Source organism: Dendrobium catenatum, unplaced genomic scaffold (genome assembly GCF_001605985.2).
Source record: "Dendrobium catenatum unplaced genomic scaffold, ASM160598v2 fragScaff_scaffold_669, whole genome shotgun sequence".
Classification (NCBI taxonomy): Eukaryota; Viridiplantae; Streptophyta; class Magnoliopsida; order Asparagales; family Orchidaceae; genus Dendrobium; species Dendrobium catenatum.
This window is the reverse complement of record NW_021319131.1, coordinates 522,701-547,513: the sequence shown is the minus strand read 5'-3', so window position 1 is coordinate 547,513 and position 24,813 is coordinate 522,701. Positions and strand designations below refer to the sequence as shown.

Genomic DNA, 24,813 nt, shown 5'->3' with positions numbered 1-24,813 from the left:
AAATTGTATTAGGGCAACTATAGAGTGAGTTTACATATAGATTTAAATAAAATTTTAATTCTAACAACTTTAAAGTTATTTGAGTAGAATTAAAATGATTCAGGCTTCATTTATAATAACTTTCTTATTACATTATACAATAACTTTTTAGTATATTTTTTTTTTTAAAAATAATGGTTAAAACTATCTCAAATAGGAGTGCAAGTGAGCCGAGCCAGTTTGAACTCAACTCACTTATAAGCTCGCAAGTCAAGCTTATTGAGTTTCAAGTTCAAGCTTGTAAGCAAGCTTGTTTATTAAAAGAGCTCGAGTTCAAGCTTAATCTGACTCGACTCGGTAGTCCGTTGAGCTCCTCGATTTTAAAATATATATTAAAAATTTTTCAATATACACTTTTCTCAAGAATTTTTTAAGATAACAAAAATTCAAGCTTCATAAATGAATCAAGTTCGAGCTTTTCAAGCGAATCAAACTCAAGATTTTTGAAACGAGCTCAAATAGTCAAGCCAAGTTCAAGCTTGATTTTCATACAGCGAGTTAAATTTGAGCTCATTAAATGAGCTCGGGCTCGAGTTCAAAAGTATGAGCTAAACGAGCCTAACTCAATAATGTCACTACTTGGCTCAACTCGTTTACACCCCTAGTCTCAAACGAAGCCTTAATTTCAAGTCAACTTTAGATTAACTTTTAAATAATGAAAAGCAAAAATATAAATATAATATGATACATAATAGTTATTTTATGAAAGTACTTATTTGACTTATGATCTATAAGAGATTAAGGCCTCGTTTGATAAGGCTTTTTTTCTCCGTTTTCGTTTGAATACGCCGAAATCAATTAGTATTTACTGTTTGGAATCAAAGCTTAACAATAATTCCTTTTTAATAAACATCGTTTTTTCGGCGGTTACAAAATTCTTTTCGTATCTGCTTCTTCGGTCACAAAACGGAGTTTCGGAAGCGAATTACTGATTTAAAATTACTTTCAAGTATTAATAAGCACTTTTAAAAATATTAGGCCTTGTTTGATTAGGCTTTTTTTTTTCTCCGTTTCCGTTTGAATACGCCGAAATCAATTAGTATTTACTGTTTGGAATCAAAGCTTAACAATAATTCCTTTTTAATAAACATCGTTTTTTCGGCGGTTACAAAATTCTTTTCGTATCTGCTTCTTCGGTCACAAAACGGAGTTTTGGAAACGAATTACTGATTTAAAATTACTTTCAAGTATTAATAAGCACTTTTAAAAATATTAGGCCTTGTTTGATTAGGCTTTTTTTTTTCTCCGTTTCCGTTTGAATACGCCGAAATCAATTAGTATTTACTGTTTGGAATCAAAGCTTAAGATTAATTCCTTTTTAATAAACATCGTTTTTTCGGCGGTTACAAAATTCTTTTCGTATGTGCTTCTTCGGTCATAAAACGGAGTTTTGGAAACGAATTACTGATTTAAAATTACTTTCAAGTATTAATAAGCACTTTTAAAAATATTAGGCCTCGTTTGATTAGGCTTTTTTTCTCCGTTTCCGTTTGAATACGCCGAAATCAATTAGTATTTACTGTTTGGAATCAAAGCTTAACAATAATTCCTTTTTAATAAACATCATTTTTTCGGCGGTTAAAAAATTCTTTTCGTATCTGCTTCTTCAATCACAAAACGGAGTTTTGGAAACGAATTACTGATTTAAAATTACTTTCAAGTATTAAATAATAAAATCTCAAAAGTAGAACTCCTAAACAAACAATTTAAAATTACTTTCAAGTATTAATAAGCACTTTTAAAAATATTAGGCCTCATTTGATTAGGCTTTTTTTCTCCGTTTCCGTTTTAATACGCCGAAATCAATTCGTATTTACTGTTTGGAATCAAAGCTTAACAATAATTCCTTTTTAATAAACATCATTTTTTCAGCGGTTACAAAATTCTTTTCGTATCTGCTTCTTCGATCACAAAACAGAGTTTTGGAAACGAATTACTGATTTAAAATTACTTTCAAGTATTAAATAATAAAATCTCAAAATCAGAACTCCTAAACAAACAATTTAGGCCTCGTTTGATTAGGCTTTTTTTCTCCGTTTCCTTTTGAATACGCCGAAATTAATTAGTATTTACTGTTTGGAATCAAAGCTTAACAACAATTCCTTTTTAATAAACATCGTTTTTTCGGCGGTTACAAAATTCTTTTCGTATCTGCTTCTTCGGTCACAAAACGGAGTTTCGGAAGTGATATGTCTTTTATAATAAAATTACTTTCAAGTATTAATAAATACTTTTAAAAATATTAGTCAAACATATTTCATTATTGAAACTCCATTTTATTGAACGGTTTTTTCTCAATCTCCTTTTCTAAAACTCCTTTTTATGTAAGCATAAACCGAATCAAACGAAGCCTTAAAATTAATTTCAAATATTAATAAGCACTTTTAAAATATTTCATTATTGAAACTTCATTTTATTGAACGGTTTGTTTTCAACCACCTTTTTCTAAAACTCCTTTTTTTATGTTTATGTAAGCATAAACCGAATCAACCTTCGTTCTTGGCCTACTTCGCCTTCTTCGACGACGCTGCCTTCCTCGATCGGAAGTCAGGGCACTTCGGCGACATTTTCCTTCGCCTCCTTCGACGGCATTCTCCGCATCCTTCGAAGACGACGGGAGCTCACTCGTTGCGAGGGTAACCATCTTTCTCCCTTTCGCGCGCTTCTTCGGCCAAATCGCGTAAATCTTATGAACCCTAGGATTTACTAAATCCGGGATTTACGCCAAAAATAGGTAACGGAGGATTTATCTCGGCGTGAGATTTATGGGATTATGAAATCCAGTTTGGCATGATTTATGCTAAATTTTGCTTAAACCCTGTATAAATCCCGTTGCCAAACAGCCGGAACCTATCTTCGATGAGCGTGGAACGTCGAATTGGCTCGAACAAGCCCTGCAAATCATTAGGTGCGGCGAGATCGAGAGCACAGATTTCCTTCGACTCTCTCTCTCTCTCTCTCCATCCACCACGGCTCCATGTCACTGTAGCAGCGAGGAAGGTTTCAGACGCTTTCGCTCCTGTCACAATCAGAATCTTGAAATGAAGATATTGCAATTGGGCTTGGCGGTAGCTTTGGCGTCGGGCATCGCCGCCATCATTGTCTACGTCACGGGCGTCTCCAAATTCTGTGAGTTCTAGCTGCTTTCCTTACCAATTTGGTGCGTGTCTACCTGTGGCCATATTTACTTGATTTATATGTTTCATTAGAGTGATGGTTTTCGTATTCTCATCTCTTTCAGATGGAGGTGCTAGAGTTTCGAGCGAGGAGTTAGACGCCTTGATATCGTTTCAGAGCGACTTTAGGAAATGTGTGGTGAGTGCGTTCTGTGGACAGGTTTTTTTTAGGTGCTATGTGTATGGAGTAATTTGGCAAATTTGATGCAAATTTCAATCATTGTTTATGTTGAAACGAGGGAGTCTGGATCCCTGATTTTAGTGATGACACAAAAGCATTATGTCTAGTTGTTCACAGCGATGTTTGTCTCATAGAAGTAAAAACTTTTTGAGAGATTGACTGGTCCTCTTGGATATCTAACAATTAAAGGAATCTTCGGCGTTTGAAGCAGACTTAGTTATTTGAATCGTGGGTAAACAACAACTTTATTCCTTCTTTTTCAAGCATAAATCAGAATAAAATGGTTTCTAATAAGAGTATTATTAAATAAAGAAAACATCGAAAATTCAACATAAAAGAATCATGGCTGTTGGTGGGCTCACCTGCAATGGCCTAATCATCAACATTCCTGTATGATGATTGACAGGGAGATTTTGGCTCATTATATGCTAGTTATTCCTGTATGATGACTGAACATGATTATCATAACTAGCCTCTTTTCATTAATTTAGGATAAACTTTATTAATTATTCTTTGATATTCATTCTTATTAATTGTTAGCTATACTCATGCAAAATGGAAATAAAAGGAAATAGAAATCATGATAAAAAATAATTTTTTTGAAGCACCTAGTAGACACTAAGAATGTAAGAAATCATTGTCATTCTAGTCTCTAGCACGTAGTAGACATTATGATGTTGTCATATCCTAAGTCCTGGATGAGAAAAGTGGGGGGTAGCGTTAGGTAGTCGACAACCAGTGTAAAACTTGTCGAATAATCATGACATGAATCCTTTATGACGAAAAAGGATTCATGTAGCCGACCCCGCTTAGTGGGACAAAGGCTTGTTGTTGTATGATTTTCTCAAAAAGCATTTCCTTCTCATGTTGATTGCATGTAATTATTACAAATTAAAAATAACAAATGCCATAAAGTATATCGTTTCATTCTTTTTCTCAAACCTGCATCAGCTTTCTGATTGTTGAATTTGTACCTTTGGTTAATGAAAAGTCGAATGTAATTTTTATAGATGTTGATGGAGATCTTTTCACTAATTTGCTAATCCCTCCTCAGAGGTTTTATCCTCAAATCAGGATTCCTTGTATGAATTTTGGCATAGGTATTAGAATTAACCATCAACCTAACATCAAACCTGAATTTTCTCATCTATGCTTATAATTTGCAATGGTCATTGTCATCCTTGGAAAATGTGTCAACTATAAACTTCAATATTGAATATTACTGATTTTGTTTAGAATTATTCTTAACAGGCTGAAGTAAAGGAAGTAAATCCTTTTTCTGTATGAAAAGTTTGCGATATTTGTTATTAATTTTTTTTTCTTTTGGAATCTTTCTAAGTGTAAGACATTCTTTACTTTATCTTGATTAAATGACAATATTTTATATTTATGATTTTACGATTTAATAAAATTATTAAATATTTGCAATAGTGTAAGCGTATAAGCATGTGTTGAACCCAATGAATCTTCTATTGTGATAATGCAGAATGCAAATGGACTTGGCTTGCAGGCTGTTGGTAGTGGCGACCTTTGTCAAGTTTCAATCAAGTTCCCAAGTGACACAATTTCGAAGTGGGTAGGTTTTCACTGTTCATACTTGCCAAATCTTACTAATTTTGATGAAGATAACAACTGATTAATCTTTAGAATGACATGAATGGTAGCCTGGACACAGATGCCCTCAATTAAAAATAAAATAGAATCTCATAGCATAAACCATGACACCTTTTCACATTTGATCACTGTATGCTGTATTTTATTTTATTTATTTATTTATTTTTTTTTTCATTTTGAAGGTAAAAAAAATTGTAGATAGATAGATATCCTAAACTTATGAAATCCTGAATTTAAAGATTTTTAATGTTTACCATAAATATATGTGAATTTAAGCTAGAGAGGGAGTTGAAGGTAAACTTGAATTATGGAGGTCTACCTCAGAGTCTAAAGGTTTTCACTTGAGTAGATCTAAAACTGAATATATGGATTATAATTTTAATAGTAATAGACCTAGTGAGAGGATTGTGACTTTAGGTGATCAAGTCATTAATAAGAGTACTCGTTTTAGATATTTTGGATCTATTGTTCAGAGTGATGATGAAATAAATGAGGATATTATCAGCAAAATTCAAATTGGGTGGTTGAAGTGGAGAATGCATCGGGCTTGTTGTGTGATAGAAAAGTCCACCTCAAACTTAAGAGAAAATTCTATAAGATGGTGGTGAGACCTGCAATGCTTTATGGTGCCGAATGTTGGCCATTAAAAGAGAAGCATAATACTAAGTGTTGCAGAGATGAGGATGCTAAGGTGGATGAGTGGCTTTACCCTTAGAGATAGGATACGAAGTGAGCATATACGTGAAAGGTTGGAGTAGCTCCAGTGGAAGATAAGATTAGAAAGAGTCGACTTAGATGGTTTGGACACATAAAACGGCGGCATTCCGATGACCCGATTAGGAAAGTAGAGGTTTTATATTTGACTTATATTAAGAAAGGTAGAGGTAGACCTAAAAATGCTTGGTTAGAAAATATTAGAAATGATCTTTCTTTATTAGATTTAAATGAGAATCTGACTTTTAACATGACACAATGGAGAAAAAGAATTCACGTAGCCGACCCCACGTAGTGGGACAAAGGTTTGATGTCGTTGTTGTTGTATAAATATATGTGAATTTAAGTTGTTTCTTTTATGGAGCTTTCATACGATAGTTTATATTTCTTTACCTAGTCAATAGGAACGTCTTTGTAATGGCTTATTTTAACCAACACTTTTTGGTTTTTCCAGAGGTTTTACTCCTGAACCCAATGAGCGAAATTGCAGTACTAACTGTTAAATTTTCTCTTTTAACTTCAGCTAAAAATTCTAATTTCTTCTTTTATTTTGCATTCAACCAAATAGAAAGATCCCAAGACAGGAGAACTTGAAGGGTTATCATTTGACTTCAATCTTTGTGAAGCAGTAGCTACATGGGAACAAGTGAGTCTTTAAATTTGTTCCTTATGCATTCTTTTAAGTATTAAATGCTGAGCGTGTCTACAAAATTCGTTCAAGCTTATCCCAATGATAAGATTTTCCATTTTCAAGTATCATATTCATTGCAACCTCACTCCGAGCTATGAAGCACTTGCACTAATATGAGTCACAGACATGCTGTGATATGGACGTCGGGACGTGAGGCAATTGTAAAAAGACGACATAATATGTCAAGCACACAAATTTTTGAACTTAATGTCAATATTTTTTATTAAAAAGCTTTACACAAAGCTGTATGATAGCGTATGTATCTCAATTACATTTTTATATTTTATCAAGTGCATTTGTCCTCAACACTAATCTTAACATAAACAATTAGGCATGATTTTTTCAATATCAATAGTATATTGCTTATATGAAATGCCAATAACTCAAAGTAGATAATATAATCTTCAACTTGAACCATATACTGATCGAACCAAAAATATATTGCACTTTTTCTGTCCATGTTGGCTTGTGTATAGATAGTGTCGGGCATGTCTCAACTTTGTGTGACTTTATGTTTGAAAAGAAAACATATCATGCATGATTTTAAGTGTGCCAGACTTGTTGGAGCGCATCTAAGGCATGTCAGTGTACAAAGGTGTGTATTGGAGCGCATCTAAGTCACTTCAGTGTACAAAGGTGCTTGATATGGACATAAGGCTTTTTTTTAATTGATTTTGTTTCCTAGACTGCAACTCTATAAATTTGGCTTATTGAATTGTATTGTGGAAGTTATGAATGCAAGTACTAACTTGGAATGAATATGGCATGCTAACCTTTTAAAGGCGCGTTGACATGCAGATGATGTACTGAAAATGATGTGAACCATATGAGATGAAAACCACTAGGAGTTATTTCAAGAAATTTAAGAAGAGAAAAGATTAAAGTTTTGCTCCTTTTAAATTTAAAGCTAGCACATAGAAGTGAGTTAAGAATTTGAAAATTTCAACTTTATTAGGTCCAAAGAAAGGCAATTGAAATTAACCGAAGCAATTCATTCAAAACTCCAAGAGATTTAGATGCAAAGTACAAGTAACAAAAATCCAACACTTAACAATGAGAATTTCACCTTGAGGGTTGTTTCACTCAACTATTAGTAAGCTTTAGCGGAGAGAGAAGATCCAAATGATGAAGGATATTACCACTAGAGAGAAGGCGCCGAAGAACTTCGTCGGAGGAAAGGTAGCCGGTGGGGATGGATGTCGTAGGTGGCCGTCAAGACTCCAATTGTAATTTGAAAATCGTCGGTCGATGATGCTTGCAAGGATCGGGACGACTCTTTCCAAATATTCTTCCACGGTGGTTTCGTCTTCAAATCTTACGTCGAAGCACGGGGATCGTAGGATGTTGATGCTTCCGTCGGCGTTGAACACAAGACCCCACTCAAGCTCCGGATCCGCCATACATGCTTGTCGTGGAGAATTCTTCAAGGAGAGGAGGGAGTAGCCGACGGGATCTCCAAGGAGAGGGATTTCGGCCAAGATGGGAGAGAGGGGGCGGGTGCAATGAGTGAGAGAAGCTAGGTTAGATGAGGTGGCATGAACTTTATCCAAAAATCTGAAGTTAATCTCAGATTTTAGTAAATTTGGAGGGAATAACTTGAAAAGAATTTCAAATTTCCCATGGAATTAAGGGGGGATTTAATGAGCCATTAAAGGGGCTCATCAAGGGGGTGGCCGGCGGCATGCATAGAGGGGAGGAGAGGTTTGAAAACTTAAAATTAAAATTTAATTTCAGTTTAAGTAAATTAGGAGGGAAAAACTTTGAAATCAAATTATGATTTCGAAACGGTCATGCCATTAATCAAGCAATTAATGGGGAATTTTCTCCATGGGGGCCGGCGGCATGCTTAGAGGGAGGGAAGGGAATTCAAGAGAAAGGATTCCAATTTAGGATGATGATGTGGCAATAGATTTCATAACTCCAATCTAAATTAAATTGAAATTGAATCCCATCATGAAAACTTTCTTAAATTAGATTTCCAAATTATGAAAGAATTTGAAATTGGAAATTCAAATTTCAAAATCGAAGCATGCGGAGGGAAGGATCGGATGGATGGGATGTTTCGCCGGCAAGTGGCCGGACGTGGCCTTGGAATTGGCCGGCGGCGAGTTCCTCTAGGGACGGCGGCACCAAAGCTTGAAGAAAGCTACTTGGGGTGATGGAGGAAGAAACTTGGAAGAAATACGGTCGCTATGATAGAAGAATTAGCCACGAATCGAGGACTCTTCCAACGATTGGTGGGTATTGTGGTTTGCTCCCCTTGAGCTTTTTCTCCTCTCAAGCTCTCATGCAAGAAGAAGAAGACAAATAGCAAAATTTCATTTCAATATTCATTAAGCTCAAAATGATACATGAGACCACTATATATAGGTCTCAACTCATACAAAGCGAAAATACTAAATTGCCCTCTGGGCTACAATAACGAAGTAACTCCCCACAGGGGTAAAAAAAGGAAAGACTGCTAATAAAATAAAATACATCATGACATCAAAATCAAAAGTAGAGGCGCTGAATCGTGGCCGTCGATCTGCGGTTTCGCCGGCAATAAACATGTTGGTAGCGTCTGTCGATGTCCTCATCAGAAAAGATATGCAGCTGATGAACTGGAAAGTTATGGAAATTTCATGTTGTAGATTTTAGTTTGCAGAGAAGCTGATGTACTGCTTGCTTGTTTCATGCATTTGGAAGTGCCTTTAAATAATTGAGAATCAAATATCACATAAGAATATAACATAGGTCAAGTTTTAATAACGAAAATCTCACTTATGATGTTCGCTGTTTTAAGCTGAGATTGTTGTTATCCAACATGAGTTTGAAGTCAATAATTAGTTCATTTAGTATGCTACTCTTAGAAAATTGTAGAGCATTAACATGAAATGTTTATTTTGTCATTATGGTGCTAAATACTCGTGGACTGTCTACTGAGAACTCTTGTTATTTGAGATCATTCTAGCTAATTAATTTAACACAATTTTACCTATCAGGTCCGCAACAGCACTACCATACTTACAAAGGAGTTCATTGACGCTCTACCAAATGGGTGGGAGGAGTATGCTTGGCAGAGGATCAACAAAGGGGTGCTTCTGTAAGTAAATCATCATGGATTTGAGTTATAATTATAATTATTTAGAAAGATAAACTACTCTAATATCTTGCATTGGATGGTATGTTTCTATTTTTTCCCTTTATATAAATATGTTAGCAAGAGCTAAAAAGATTCCAATACAAATATATATTAAGTGGCTTATGGAACCTTAAATCTGAATTCTTTCTCACTATTTTGGATGAATGCGTTGCTTCTATTTATATTCTTCCTTTAATCAGTTGTAGTTTTTGTTCTCTGATGTTCTTTGATTTGCCAGCAATGGATGTGCGAACAAGACATTATGCATGGAAAAGCTTTCACTGGTACTCCCTGAAAAACCACCACTCTTGCCACGACAGTTTGGCCGCTGTGCAGTTGTTGGTAATTCTGGGGATCTTCTGAAAACAAACTTTGGAGATGAGATAGATGCTTACGATGCTGTAATTCGAGAAAATGGCGCACCAATTCAGGTCTAGCAAATGACTACCTTCCTGGCCGATTTGTCAAGTATATTCTTGATCAACTGTTTACTGTTATCTGACAGTATTGCAGAATTACACGAAGTATGTTGGTCAGAAAAGTACGTTTCGGCTACTCAATAGAGGATCTGCAAAGGCACTTGATAAAGTTGTAGAGTTAGATAGTACGTGTTGCACTCTCTTTTCAGTTCTGCTCTTGAGTTAGACTTATGCTGAATGTTTAACATTGAACAGAACGAAGGAAGGAAGTTCTTATCATCAAGACTACAATCCATGATATTATGAACAAAATGATAAAGGTGCGAGCCATTATTTGTTCTTGCTGTAATATTTTTCTTTCTTTTGAAACATTAATGTGTACTTATTTAATTAATTTCTACTGCAGTATACTTCCTGACTGTGCTTGATTGATTTAATGTGCTCATCATGTTAATAGGTGCCACATAATTTGTGTCTTCGATTGTATTCTAGATGTGGTGAAGATCTCGAAACATAACCATTTACCTGATTTGTACATGATTTTCTCTCATATTACTGAACTGTTTTGTTTCAAAATTGTAGCAATATATTTATCTTTTTTTTTTCTTAGGTTGAAATCCTATTCTGAATAATTTATGAAATGAAAGTAGGTACAAGTTCAATTACCAAGAAATAGGCACGTGGCCAAGTAGATCCTTCATTTTTGGTGTTGTCTAGTATAATCCCCTGAATTTGCTAATTCACCTATTTTGGTCTATTTCATTATTAGCACCGTTAAAACTCAACAGAGCAATAGAGAGATGCCTTTATTCTCGTGTTTTACTTCATTGTTACTTGGCTAGAGTCGTCTCAAAAAAAAAAAAAAAAAAAAGCTAGAGAAGTTTCCTTAATATAACTGCAACATGATGACATGTGTTCTACCGCCAAAGATTTGTGTGTTTTTAAGTGGCTTGTTCCATCACCAGAGGGTGGGCCTTAGCTGCGCGGGTTGTATGCTGAATCAAAGAAATAACCTTCTTTCTTTTTGGAATGGTGCTAGAAGTTGTTAGTTACCCAAATGCTGAAACTTCTTGCCTAAAGGATAACCACAATTGAACTTTAACTTTATTGTGGATTTCTGTAAATTATTAGATTTTTAATTGGTATTATTAATGAAGTGGACCTATATGTGCATAGTTAAAAAGTTGGGGGAATGAATTTAAAAGGAATAAAAGCTCAAAATAGACCCTCGACTATTAGTAAATGCCTAATCTAGTCCCAGACTTCCATAATGCCCCAATTTATTTCATTGACTATTAAAAAAATATCTCAATTTGGTCCGAAGATCAAAATTAATAATTAAAATTAAACCTAGTAGTTACATGTGAGGATATTTTAGACATTAGGGTATATGTGAAATTATATTATTTTTTATATTTTTTGTCATTTATCACATTAAAATAAATATAAAATTTATTTAATTAACTTTCATTATGATTTTTGTATTTAATTTAATATGGTGTACAACAACATCAAACCTTTATCCCACTACATGGGGTTGACTACATGAATCCTTTTTCTCCATTGTGTCCGATTAAGAGTCAAATTTTCATTTAGATCTAATAAAGAAAGGTCATTTCTAATATTTTCTAACCAAGTCTTTTTAGGTGTAACTCTACCTTTCTTAGCATAAGTTAAATTTATTACATCTACTCTCCTTACCGGATCATCAGAAGGTCATCGTTTTATGTGACCAAACCATCTAAGGTGACTCTCTCTAATCTTATCTGCCACTGGAGCAACTCCAATTTTTTTACATATATGCTCATTTTATATCCTGTCTCTAAGAGTAAAGCCACTCATCCACCTGAGCAGACTCATCTCTGCAACACTTAACTTAATATTATGCTTCTCTTTTAATGGCCAACATTCTGTGCCATAAAGCATTGCAGGTCTAACCACCCTCTTATAGAATTTTCCCTTAAGTTTGAGTGGTACTTTTCTATCATACAACAAGCCCGATGCTTTCCTCCACTTCATCCATCTAACTTAAATTCTACTAATATTATTCCCATCTATTTCACCATTAATATGAACAATTTACTCAAGATATCTAAAATGTGTACTCTTATTAATGACTTGATCGCTCAAAGTCACAAACCCCCACTAGATTTATTACTACTAAAATTACACTCTATTTATTTGATTTTAAATCTACTCAAACGAAAACCTTTAGACTCTAAGGTTGATCTCTATAATTCAAGTTTACCTTCATCTCCATTTTTATTCCTATCAACAAGAAGAATATCGTCAGCAAAAAACATACACCAGGGAACATCTTATTGCAAATCTCTAGTAAGAACACCCATGACTAAAGCAAAAAAGATATGGCTTAAGGCTGATCCTTGATGTAATCGAACTGAAATTGAAAAATTCTTGGTCAAACCACCTTGTGTTTGAACATCAGTAACAACTCTAGCATAAATATCCCTAATGACATGAATACATGCCTTATTAATCCCTTTCTTTTTTAGAACTCTCCATAACACTTCTCTTGGAACTTTATCATATGTTTTCTCTAAATCAATAAATATCATAGGAAGATCTTCCTTTTTTTCTCTATACTTCTCCATCAAACCTCTCAATAAATGTATGACTTCCATAGTAGACCTACCTGGCATGAATCCAAATTAATTTTGAGAAACATTAGTAATAATATATTCTTACATACACTATAATACCCAAAATACCCTCATGGTTAATTATTGGAGTTGACTTTAACTGTTACTTTTGGCATTGGGATCAAATTAGGATATTTTGTAATAGTTGGGAAACTAAATTTGGTCATCATGGAAGTCTGGGAATAAATTGAACATTTACTAATAGACAAAGGACTATTTTGAGCTTTTACTCAATTTAATGGCCAAATTGTGACCTTTTTCTGACGCTACTATATTCTTCTTCTAATCCATCCTTGATCCAACGAGCTTTATTTGGTATGTTGAAAGCCAATGATCTTTATTTGATAAAACTTCAGGTATCACTAACAGAAAACATTAATTGATTCATGATGCACTTATGCCTTTACATGCGAAATGTCGAGGGATTTAATCATGCGCATTTTTTGCGCCAGTGTGGCGTGATAATTCTTCATTGTTAGCTTGCGTATCTTGTAATTTTTTTCCCTTGTGCCACCTTTTTTTTCAGTTTTGATGAGGTCATAGATAGGAGATTTCGGCGCATCTATCAGAGACGACCACGGAGATCGACGGCCATTATTGCTAGCCTTTATTATTGATTTTACTTGTACCATCAGTTTTTTATATTATGCTTTTATTTTAGTAGTTTCCCATTTTACCCCTGAGGGTAGTAGTTGCTTTTGTAGCCCCAAGGGGCATTTTAGACTTTTGCACTTTATTTTCTTTGGAGCCTATTTATATGGCCATTGTATCTTGTATGAGGACTAATGAATTATTGAATGAAATTTTCTACTATTGATCTCTTTGTGAGTTCTCCATTTCCCTAGTTCTCTTCGTGAGTTCTTGAGGGAATTCCGTGGATCTCTGTGTGAGTTCCGGCATCGTTGCAATTTCTCTGTGAGATCTTGAAGAAGAGGTGTGTGGTTAGAAGATTCCAAGTTTTCTCCACAGATTACAGCTTGCTTTCCAAGCCCTGAAACCCTCTCTCACTTTCCTCCTGTTGTCGACTTTGTTTGTCCGGCCAGAAATTGGCCGCTGGCCAATTGGTCTCCCTCCTCCAAACTGCAGCCGATCCCACTCCCTCTTCCAGGCCCGCCTCACGCCAACCCGCCAGCCATTATCCCAGTGAATTGAAATTCAATTTCAATCAATCCAAATTCTTTCCTAATCTACAGCGGGCTCCATTAGGCAAGCAGCTTTATTAAATTTTTTCTTTATTACCTGTTGTATGCCAAGGATCCCAGGGCTTAATAACCAGCATGAAACTTTCCTAATATAACAAATCTGAAAATTCAAATTTCAGATTTGATATTACCGTGATCTATATTCTAGATGGCCCACTCCAATAATATTAATTGCCCCTCTCCACAATTTATGGCCAGCCCTTGAATGGCTTTCCTCTCTCCCCAAATTAAATTGAATGCTCTACAAAATCAGCCCCTAATCTCTCCTTAATTGAAATTTTCAATTAATGCAATAATTACATTAATTGAAATTTCAAATCCCTCAATCCCTCCCTCCTAATTTCACAAAACTGAAAGTGAACTTCAGTTTTTTTTTTCACTCACCCAGCCCGCCTACCTCCCTGTCCTCCCGCCGGCTCCCCTCTCCCTTCGCCAAGCCGCCGCCCCACCTGTCCTCTTTGAGAGATCTTGCTTGCGGCGACTATCCGGATCCACTCCAAGGATGCATGGATGAACCCGAGTGGAACTACGGGTTTGAATACGACCGCAACGGAAGAGTCAACATCTTGCGATCACAATTCTTTGACGTTGGATTTGACTTCGACGATACCGTCAAAGAATACTTGGACCGAATATTGCTGACGCTTGTAGACTCCATTGACGAACACTTCTCCGTCTACACTTGGAAGATCAAAGGTCGAGCTACCGCACCTCCTCCGCCTCCGAGATCCTCGTCCATGACAACGGTCCTTGGTACCTCCATCTTTGTGGCAACCTCCATGCTAGCTTGGACAATCTTCCGCCGTTCAACTTAGTCTTCGTAGGAAGAGAGCATTAAAGGCCTCAAAGTGTGAACAACGTGGTATTAATCGTGGGATTCTATTTACTAGCTTTTGTTTTATGTTTTCTTTGCAATTGCTTAAAAGACTTGGCTCTCTCTTGTATTTTCTTGCCTAGCAATTTAAACATCGCGAATTTCTTATAATTTGCTTGACTTTGATGCATGATTAAATAATTGTGGAGCTAATATTTAATTTTCTTTTAAAACTCTTGTGTAACTCCTTCATTGCATCACATCAAGTTTTTTTTTATTTTATTTTTTATTTTATTTTATTTATGTACAGTTATCTGTTAACTGCATATGCTTTCTAATTTGTTAATTTAGCATTCTATCTGCAGGAAATCCCAATTCTTAATCCTGTCTATCTGATGTTGGGTGCATCTTTTGGTTCTGCTGCCAAAGGAACTGGGCTGAAGGCCCTTGAATTCGCTCTCTCTATATGTGATACTGTTGATATGTATGGTTTCACTGTGGATCCTGGCTACCAAGAATGGTATGGATAAAATATATGCTCTGTTCTCCTCAAATGTGGTTTTTGTTCGTGTTAACTACATTGAGGCAAGACTGTTATGCTATTTTTCCAGGACAAGGTATTTTTCAGAGTCTAGAAAAGGACATACTCCATTGTATGGAAGAGCATACTACCAGCTGATGGAATGCCTAGGAGTAAGTCACAAGATCCTCCTATTGATCTTTATGTTTTGTTGAAGCAGGCAAAACTTGTGATATTGTTAATAACTTTTCTATTTCAAAGCTTGTCAAGATCCACTCTCCAATGAGGGCAGATTTAAACAGGGTTGTTGAGTGGCTTCCGAGTCCAAGCACACTTGCAGCTGCAAGAAGTGCATCAGAGAAACTGTTAAGGTACTCTGACATCAACTTATACGCCTTTAACTGTTTTTTTACTAGCAATGCAAAATTTTCAATTATCTTCTAAACATAATGCTTCTTACATGACGCATACACTTAACCTCATGTAGACAACATCAATACTAGTTCTAAGATATATTTCCCCTCCCCAAGCCCTGCATTTAAGGGAGTCTCCTGCTTGAGTACTAGTCAACAGTACAGGAATAATGATCATGTGGCATTCCTGAAAAGTGATTTTGGTCTTTGTCTGATGCCTCTTTGTTAGCATTAATTTTGTAATTTTCAAGAGAAAAGATGGTCTATTTTTTTTTTTTTTAAGTTTCTTTATCACTTTTAAAGTTTAATTGCAATTTTTAGCTTTTGTATTGGTGATTATGTAGTTGCTGCAGTTTTATGATTTATTTTAGTTTCTGTTACATGTCATCATTTTCATCAGTAGGCTTATCCCAACTGGGCGGTATCGACTTTATGGATCCTTCTTTGTGCATTGTTGTCATGTGATGCATGGGATATTAAGTTTATTTTATTAGCTTCTTATAGCCATGCTACATTAGGTTTATTTTTTGCTTACTAATCCTTATTGTGCATCTTTCACCTTTTATTATACGTGCCTAAATTATAAGTATATTTTTTATTATCTCATCTTCAATAGATGCTACTCTTATATCTCTCTATTATAATTACTTTAACCTCTTCTTTCCTATTTTAATCACACATCCATTTTATTATTTTCATACATGTCTTGCTGATTGTAACTGTCATTAACTTTTCTTTGTTGCCAACACTCAGATTCATATACCATACTCATTCTAATTGCAGTTTATTTTTCTTTCAGTCTCAAACATTCTCTCTATTTCATGATACACTCAAAGCACTTTTTTTCATTTTAGCCACCTGATTTCAACTCTAAAACTATTTCCGCATTTCATTCATTATTTTTTTGTAAGTAGTTCAAGGTACTTAATTCTATCACACTTAATTATCACTTGGAATTTTGATAATATTCGCCAATTATCTATTTTACACCTGCATAGTTGCATATCACCTATTATCTATTTGACGTCATTGTTCTATGATTAGGTAAAGTTCCTTGGGCGATTTTCTCATCCATAGATAATACTCGTTTTCTCAAATGAAGCTATATATATATAGTGATAGGACATTGGTTTTGTGACGACCCAACCCAAGTACGTGGAATACCAAGTCAGTAATAGCTGTTGGACAGTAAAATTAATTCTTTTAACAATAACTAAACAATCAAATAAACTAAAATTCAAATCTTAAAAGAGTCATTAATCTTCAATTATCAGTCTGAACAAATATAACACAGTTCATACTTATTTTTATTTGAATCTCTTCATTTATACATGAACTCTTCTTGATAACCCATTTGCTCAATTGGAGATTTATCTTAAATATTTAATTAATTGGGTTGAGTTTTCATCATCAAACTCAATGGTTGATTGCAATTATAGGATATGGCAATAAAAAGTATATGCAAGTAATCATGATTTATTATTAACCTTTTCTAATTAAAATAAACATAAATATAAGCACTGATAATCACCATTTTTCATGAATATTCTTTAACATTTTAAGTTTCAACTTTTAATTTAATAAGTACGAACCGTTTTCATTTTCATTTCTAGTCTTCTTCATTTGTTATGTTCAGGTATATTGTTTGCCCAGTTAATATCATATGGCGGCAAACTTCCGTATTTTAACTATTTTCTTGCACGCGTATTTTCCATTCAAGTGAAGTGTATTAAAGATGAAGATCAAAAAATACTTTTCTTAGAAGATGATATTCAACAAAGATGGATGAGATATTTTGCTAAACTTTTTAATGAAGATTGTGAAAATAAGATTGACTATAGTGACCTTAGCACCCTAGATGAAAAATAAAGATTATGTTTTTTATCGGCGTATTCGTAAAACTGAAGTTAAGAGGCTTTAAAAAGAAAATGAAGGGTGGAAAAGCTGTTTGACTGAATGAATGCCAATAGAGGTGTGGAAAATGCTAGGAGATGAAGGAATTTTCATGGCTTACTAAACTTTTTAATACTATTTTGAAAGACTAAGAAATGCCAGATGAGATGGAGAATGAGTGTGTTAATTCCTATTTATAAGAATAAAGGTGAATGACAAGATTGTGCGAATTATAGAGGTATTAAGTTACTGTTGTCATACTTTAAAACTATGGAGCGAGTTTTGGAGCATAGGTTGCGGCGTGATACTATGTATATCTCAAAATCAATTTGGATTCATGGCCGGGTAGGTCGAAGCTATGGAAGCCATACATTTATTAGAGGTTTGAATGGAGAAATATAAGAGAAAATTACAGGGGGAAGGTTTACATATGATAATTTATTGATTTAAGAAAAAGCTATGATAAATTCAAGAGAAGTGCTATGAAGAGTTTCTTGGAAAAAGAATAGGGTCAATAATGCTTATATTCAAATTATTTAAAAGAATATTTGTATGCAGGGAGCTATTAAACTTGTGTTCAATCACAGTGGATTGACCAGTATTTTCTATTTCGGTTGGGTTACATTAAGGATCAGCCTTAGCCCATATCTTTTTTACTTTAGTCATGGATGTTCTCACTAGGACATCTGCAAGAGGATGTACCTTGGTGTAATGCCTTTTTGCTGATGATATTCTTCTTGTTGATAAGACTAGAGAGGGAGTTGAAGTAACTTGAATTATGGAGGTCACCTTAGGTCTAAGGTTTTCGCTTGAGTAGATCTAAAACGGAATATTGGAGTGATAATTTTTAGTGTAATAGACCTAAGTGAGGGGAATTGTGGACTTTGGGCGATCAAGTCATTAATAAGAAGTAACCGTTTTAGATATCTTGGATCTATTGTTCAGAGTGATGGTGAAATAGATGGGGATATTATCAGCAGAATTCAAGTTGGATGTTGAAGTGGAGGAATGCATCGGCTTAGTTTTATGTGATAGAAATGTACCCCTCAAACTTAAGGGAAAATTCTATTAAGGATGTGTGAGGCCTGCAATGCTTTTAATGGTCCGAATGTTGGCCTTTTAAAAAGAGAAGCCATAAATACTAAGTTAAGTGGTGGCAAGAGTGAGGATGCTCAGGTGGATGAGTGACTTTACCCTTAGAGATAGGATACGAAATGACATATACGTGAAAAGGTTGGAGTAGCTCCAGTAAGAAGATAAGATTAGAGAAAGTCGCCTTAATGGTTTGTCACATAAATGGTCGGCCTTGCGATGACCCGGTTTATGAGAGTAGATGTATTAGATTTGACTTATGTTAAGAAAGGTAGGGGTAGACCTAAAAAGACTTGGTTAGAAAATATTAGGAATGACCTTTCTTTATTAGATTTAAACGAGAATTTGACTTTTAATAGGACACAATGGAGAAAAATGATTCATGTAGCCGACCCCACGTAGTGGGATAAAGGCTTGATGTTGTTGTTGTTGTTGTTACATATCATATAAATTTTGATATGATATTATCGTATTTAATGTATATTATAATCAAACACATGTCATTTGATTCATCATTTTAATGTAAAGCAATCTTATCATAAATTAGCAAATATACATACAATATGTGGTATCAGGAGTTGCATTAATTAAGAATAGAACTATAAGTGCTATAGAATAAAATAAAATATAATCACTCACAGCACTCTCTTTTTGAAGGCCAAAAATCCTCTTTAAATTTCTAATTGGCATTTATATAGTTGACAACCTAACCATTCGGTAAATAAGTAAGATAAGTTAATAGCTAATTTATAACTATATTGACAATAAAATTTTCAATAACATATCTAATGTTTACCTATATTTTCTGAGAACACCCTTGTTTGATTGAATGCTTTACCTCAACAGTACTGCTCAGTTCTCACAGCTTAAAACAACATTAACCATGTAAAAAAAAAAAAAAAATCCCAGCGATATCAATGTCGCCTTGGGCAACCTTGATCGACTTCTCCCTTTCTAATTCTAACAAATAGATCGACTTCGTACATTTCTTTTCCTCCATTTTCTGCCTAGGAGGATTTAAAAGATCATATTAAATTTCTGCTTCTTCCCTTTCTGCGTATTTGAGGTGATGCAGCTATGAGATCGTGTTCGGGCTCATCGCAATCTCCCCACCATTTTACTTTAATTGAATTCAAACTTGTTTGAAAAATCTAATCCTTCGCAATCTTGTTTATCGATTGCTCTCTCACGAGCAGAAGGAATAGTTAATTACGGGTGCTTGCGATCATAGAAAGTGTCAAGGATATCTGATTAACTATGGCAAATTATTAGGCCCGGACATAAGAATCATCCGGATATGTCTCTGTCTACAATAAAAGTATAGTCAAAGCGCAAATGCTATAAAAATTGTGCTTTGACTGTAGACAGAGAAAATTCCTAATGATTCACTCTATCCGATGTTCGAACCTAATAATTTCTCGATTAACTACACCCAATCTACCTAAAGAAAAATTACTCCCTAGTTCTGACATCATATCGAGGATATTCAATCAGGAAATGTTTCTTGTAGATGGAACAAATCAAATACATTTGGTTCACAAAATGCAAAATTTTGAGTCTTGGCATGGTTGTCAGACTCTGACTGTGACAATCATCATAGAACTTATGCTAAAATTCATGAAATGAATTCAAATATGATTATTTTCCGTACTTCTAACATTTATGTGACCATTTTTCGCAGACGAGTTGGAGCTGGAGCTCGAGGGTCATGGGGGGCTTGTTCCATCATCAAAAGGAGAGAGAAAGGAAAGACCCAGGACTTCTCCAAGTTCCGTGAGGCTGCTATCAAGCATCAGCAATACGTCAAAGGCGCAACCATGTATCCTTTGGAGCGAAGTCCTGGCCATGGCATGCTCTGCATTATTCCTGATGGTTAAATCAGGTTTCATTTTCCACTTGCCTATTCCTTCTCCAGATTTCTATGGAGATTATTTGAAGGCTGCAATCACCATCCAATTTTTTTCCCTGTTCTTGAGGCTCATTTGGTTACTCATAGAAGGGAAAATATGTTTTATTTACTCATTTTTTATACATATGTTGGCTTAATGTAATAAATTTTTAATTTTTTAAAATCGTATTTTCTATATCCAGGCAACCAAGAAGCTGAGGAAGTTATTCTTTCATTTCAACAGCTTCTCCTGGTCTGTTTGGGATAATTTTTACATTGCTTTGCTATTCAAATCATATTTTATTTTTGATCATGTTTTTTTATAAATTTTTATATTGAAAAGCTACTTTTTACAGTAGTTTTCAATAAGTTATTTTTCTTACGTAATATCATGCCTATCTTTACAAAAAAACTACAATCTTTTCCAACATACTCTTAATTTGAATTATATATTTTTGTTCAACATTTGATAAGGAAACGTGGTTATTTTATTTTACTTTTTTATTATTTTGGCTTTGCTGTAATCTTGAATAAAAAATTGATGACTTCTTATTTTAGTATGTTTGGGATAATTTTTTTGCTGTTTTGATTTTTTAGATCGTACTCAGAGTTCCATTTGGTTATTATTTTCATGTTGTTTTAAATAAATCTTTAAAAAGCTGATTTTCCCCTAGAATTTTCGCAATCACTATTATAAAAAATTGTAGCTGTCCCAAGCTATTCCTTATAGACTTATAATAGAAATTAAGAAAATGGATGTGTTTATTGACATTTTTTTGGGGGATATATGTTTATATCACTTTATTTCATGCTATTTACATCTATAACATTTAAAATATTAATATTACATGTCTATCACTCATATACAAGCTTAATAATAAATATATTTCATTCATATCACTTATATCATTTTATAAATTTTAATATTTCATTTGATGCACTCATATTTATTCTATGGGTGGTAGACATATAATATTAATATTTTTTTTAGATATATAAATAGCATGAAATAAATGGTATGTATGTAAATTCCCTTTTTTTTTTTGGGTTATATTGCATGTGCTGTTTTCAAAGATGAAATGGTAATGTATTTAGAGACTTAAATAGAACTTAATAAATGTATGTTATCTGTTGCAGCAAGTATTTAGCTGATGGGAGTTCAGTTCAGTTCTATGCTCCAGTTATTCATTCTTGATTTCTTTTTTTCACTTAAGTTTTCATTTTTCAATTTTGTGAATCTCACCTAAATTTTTATATTTGTTCATATACAACAATAATATTTAAATTAGATTAAAATAGATATATGAAAATATAATTATTTTAAATGCTAAATGTTAATATTTGTGATGTTTTTGGTATGATTTAAAAATTTAAGTGTTTTGTGAAATTAATATTTCAGCTTTTCAGGAGCTCTTCTTATCAAACTTGAAGTTTTTATGTTTTTGGTTATTAAAGTTACTTTCTTAGGATTCATTTCATTATTGTTTTTTAAAGCAGTTTTTTAATTTTAAATTTTTTTTGTTTATCATAAAGTAGAAAAAAATTTGTTATTTCAAACAAAGCACACACCCAAACTCACATTGAATCACACATGGAGATTTAGGCTTGTTTGGGACGGCTTTCTTTCTGCTTCTTGAACCAATTTTTAAATGCAAAAAATTTAATTTTTGTACTAAAAAACTATTTTAAGAAGCAGAAAGAAAGTTGTCTCAAATGAAACCTTAGTCTCATGCCAACTTATAGAAGAGCTGAGTTAACGTACTGAAAGAAAAAAATTTTGTACTAAAACTCTGTTTTATAAATCAATAAAAAAGCTTTCTCAAACGAAGCCTTAGACTTGTTTGGGACAGCTTTTTTTGCTTCTTAAACCAACTTTTAAATGCAAAAAATTTAATTTTTTTTACTAAAGGGCTGTTTTAAGAAGCAAAAAAAAATAGTCTCAAACGGAACCTTAGTCTCAGGCCAACTTATAGAAGAGCTGAGTTAACTTACTGAAAGAAAAAAAAAGGTCAATTTGGGTCAATACAAAATAATAATTTAAAATATTTTAATTTCTTATATATATAATTCCTTTGTCATTATTTTCAAATTATATAATCATTCCTATTGGATTGGGTTAGTAACTAATTTTACACTACTTTAAGTGGTAATTATTTAGGTTAAGTCCAATTTGATTCTAATGGAGATTTGGATATATTTAATAAAGTTGAATTTGAATTTATTATATGCGAGTCGGGCTCAAATTAGATTAGCCAATCTGTCTTATTAAATATGCAAATAAGCTTATTCAGTGAGGAGAACATTAATAGCCACTAAACATATCAAAAGAACATATTAATATATATTGTGGGCTAGAAAGTTTGTGATGGCAGACTGAACAAATTTTGTATCTTAAATTTATATGTGGATTTATTACATGAACAAATAAATAAATAAAATATGTGAGACATTAAGATTTTTAAGTAGAAAATTCGAAATGGGAAAACATGGGCCCTGCATAGACGAAATGATTCAACTATGTCAATGTCAATTGTGAGAAAAATTATTCCGTCAGGTTACCTGACGTAGAGCTATATCAGGTAGCCTATAATATGTCGCCACGTGCACTTTTCATGTACCGCGCGGCCTGACGACCCGACTCGGACCGAATCCGGGATTACTATGTTCGCGTATTGCTCGGTATTTGCTCGGTATTGCTAGGTATTACTCGGTATTGCTTGGCAATAACGAGAAATACCGCTATGTGAAGACCAATACCGAGCAATACCTAAAAGAATTCGGTATTGCTCGGTATTGAACTCAGTATTGCTCGTTACATAATAGTATTTTTCGTTTTTGTCGAGCAAAATCGAGTAATTGACCAATACCTAGCAATACCGAGCTACGCAAACTCCCGGGTCTGTTCCGGGTAGGGTCGTCGGGCCGCGCGGTACAGGGAAAGTGCACGTGGAGACATATTGTATGCTACATGATGTAGCTCTATGTCAGGTAACCTGACAGAATAATTTTTCCAATTGTGAAGGTTTGTTTGTTCTTTAATTTGAAGACAACGACGTTTAAAAGTATGGAAAGCTGGTAGAAAAAATATCACAAGAGTTGGTATGTGGTGAAAGTTGTTTAATGGTTGTAGTATAGTGAAATTGTTTCGATAGTGTCAGTTAGGCGATGAAGCCTTTGCGGTGGTGTTTGACTGATGTTGGTCGATCTAACTATAACTGTGGTCTGATGGGTGTGGTTGGGTAACAATGGCTTGATGATAGTGGTCAAGATAGAGCTTGTTTTGTAGTGGTGACCAACTGGCAAAAGTCTAACGATAGTTATCGAACGGAGATTCGATGGGGTGCTCAGATTATGAAGGTTTAACAATGGCGACTGGGGGTGAGGGTGATCATAACAATAGAGTTCAGTGGAACTTTGTTATTCTTCAAGCATTTTTTGTTTTATTGTATCTTAAGTGTTCTCCTCATTTGGATAGAAATAACTATTTGTAGATTTATGTGAGTGATATAATTGCACTATTTCAATAAAAATAATATTCTAAACGCTCAATTGAATGCCCTATATTGATTTCATTGATCTTAGATCACCTTTCAACATTTAAGTGCCTTAATAATATTAGAATTAAATGATATTTAGCTTGGTGGATTCTTTTCATTGAGATGCTCGATTTGATTAAAAAAATATAATATTTGAATATTATTTGGCCATACAATTAAATACATTGGCTATTAATTAAAATATTAATACAATAAAAAATGTAGAAACTGTTGCATCCTGGAGTATTCGCGGCGGTAGAGAATTATAAAGTTTAATGTCTTAGCATTGTACGAAGATCCAGCACACGCACAGAAAAAGAGAGGGTGTACCAGTCATAAGAGACACCAGAGTTTTTACGTGGAAAACCCCTAAAAAGGGTCCGGCGAAGCTCCGGTGGTGGTCCGTCGAGGCTCCTGCGGTGGTCCGGAGGTGGTCCGACGAGGCTCCTGCGGTGGTCCGACGAGGCTCTTGCGGTGGTCCGACGGTAGTCCGGCGAGGCTTCGGCGGTGATCGAGGAGGAGCTTCTTCCTTCTCTTCCTTCTCCTCTTCCTTCTCTTCTCCTATTCTCTTCTTGCTTGGCCCCCCTCTCATGAGAAATGAGGGCTCTATTTATAGTTTTTCTGGAGTGGCATAGCCTGTAAATAAGCGTGAGATCAGGGGCGAATTGGGAGTGGTTTGAATGGACGGCCGATATCGAATCCTTTGATTATGCACCGTTCGTTGGACATTTGGAGGCCTTAATGATGTCGAAATATGGAGATCTTGGGCTTGTTGGATTTGTCTCGTCGAGCCGCTCGATTTGAGTATAAGCTCGTTAAAATCGGAGACCGTTTGTT

At 34.4% G+C, this 24,813-nt stretch overlaps 1 protein-coding gene across 2 annotated transcripts; it reads left to right on the top strand.

The window, feature by feature from the left end:
* The first annotated feature begins 2,526 nt into the window (after positions 1 to 2,526).
* LOC110097719 (sialyltransferase-like protein 4) lies at positions 2,527 to 20,681 on the top strand. 2 transcript variants are annotated; one of them, XM_020824259.2, is made up of 13 exons: positions 2,527 to 2,675; positions 2,883 to 3,168; positions 3,281 to 3,354; positions 4,883 to 4,972; positions 6,293 to 6,370; positions 9,400 to 9,500; positions 9,778 to 9,970; positions 10,053 to 10,143; positions 10,214 to 10,278; positions 15,000 to 15,154; positions 15,246 to 15,327; positions 15,416 to 15,525; positions 20,234 to 20,681. In XM_020824259.2, the coding sequence occupies exons 2-13, from the start codon at positions 3,081 to 3,083 to the stop codon at positions 20,427 to 20,429; spliced, it is 1,323 nt and encodes a 440-aa protein (XP_020679918.1). In that variant the 5' UTR covers positions 2,527 to 2,675; positions 2,883 to 3,080; the 3' UTR covers positions 20,430 to 20,681. The 2 variants fall into 2 exon arrangements, with proteins under 2 accessions (XP_020679918.1, XP_020679917.1); XM_020824258.2 differs by having other exon boundaries at positions 2,527 to 2,773.
* The last annotated feature ends 4,132 nt before the right edge of the window (positions 20,682 to 24,813 follow it).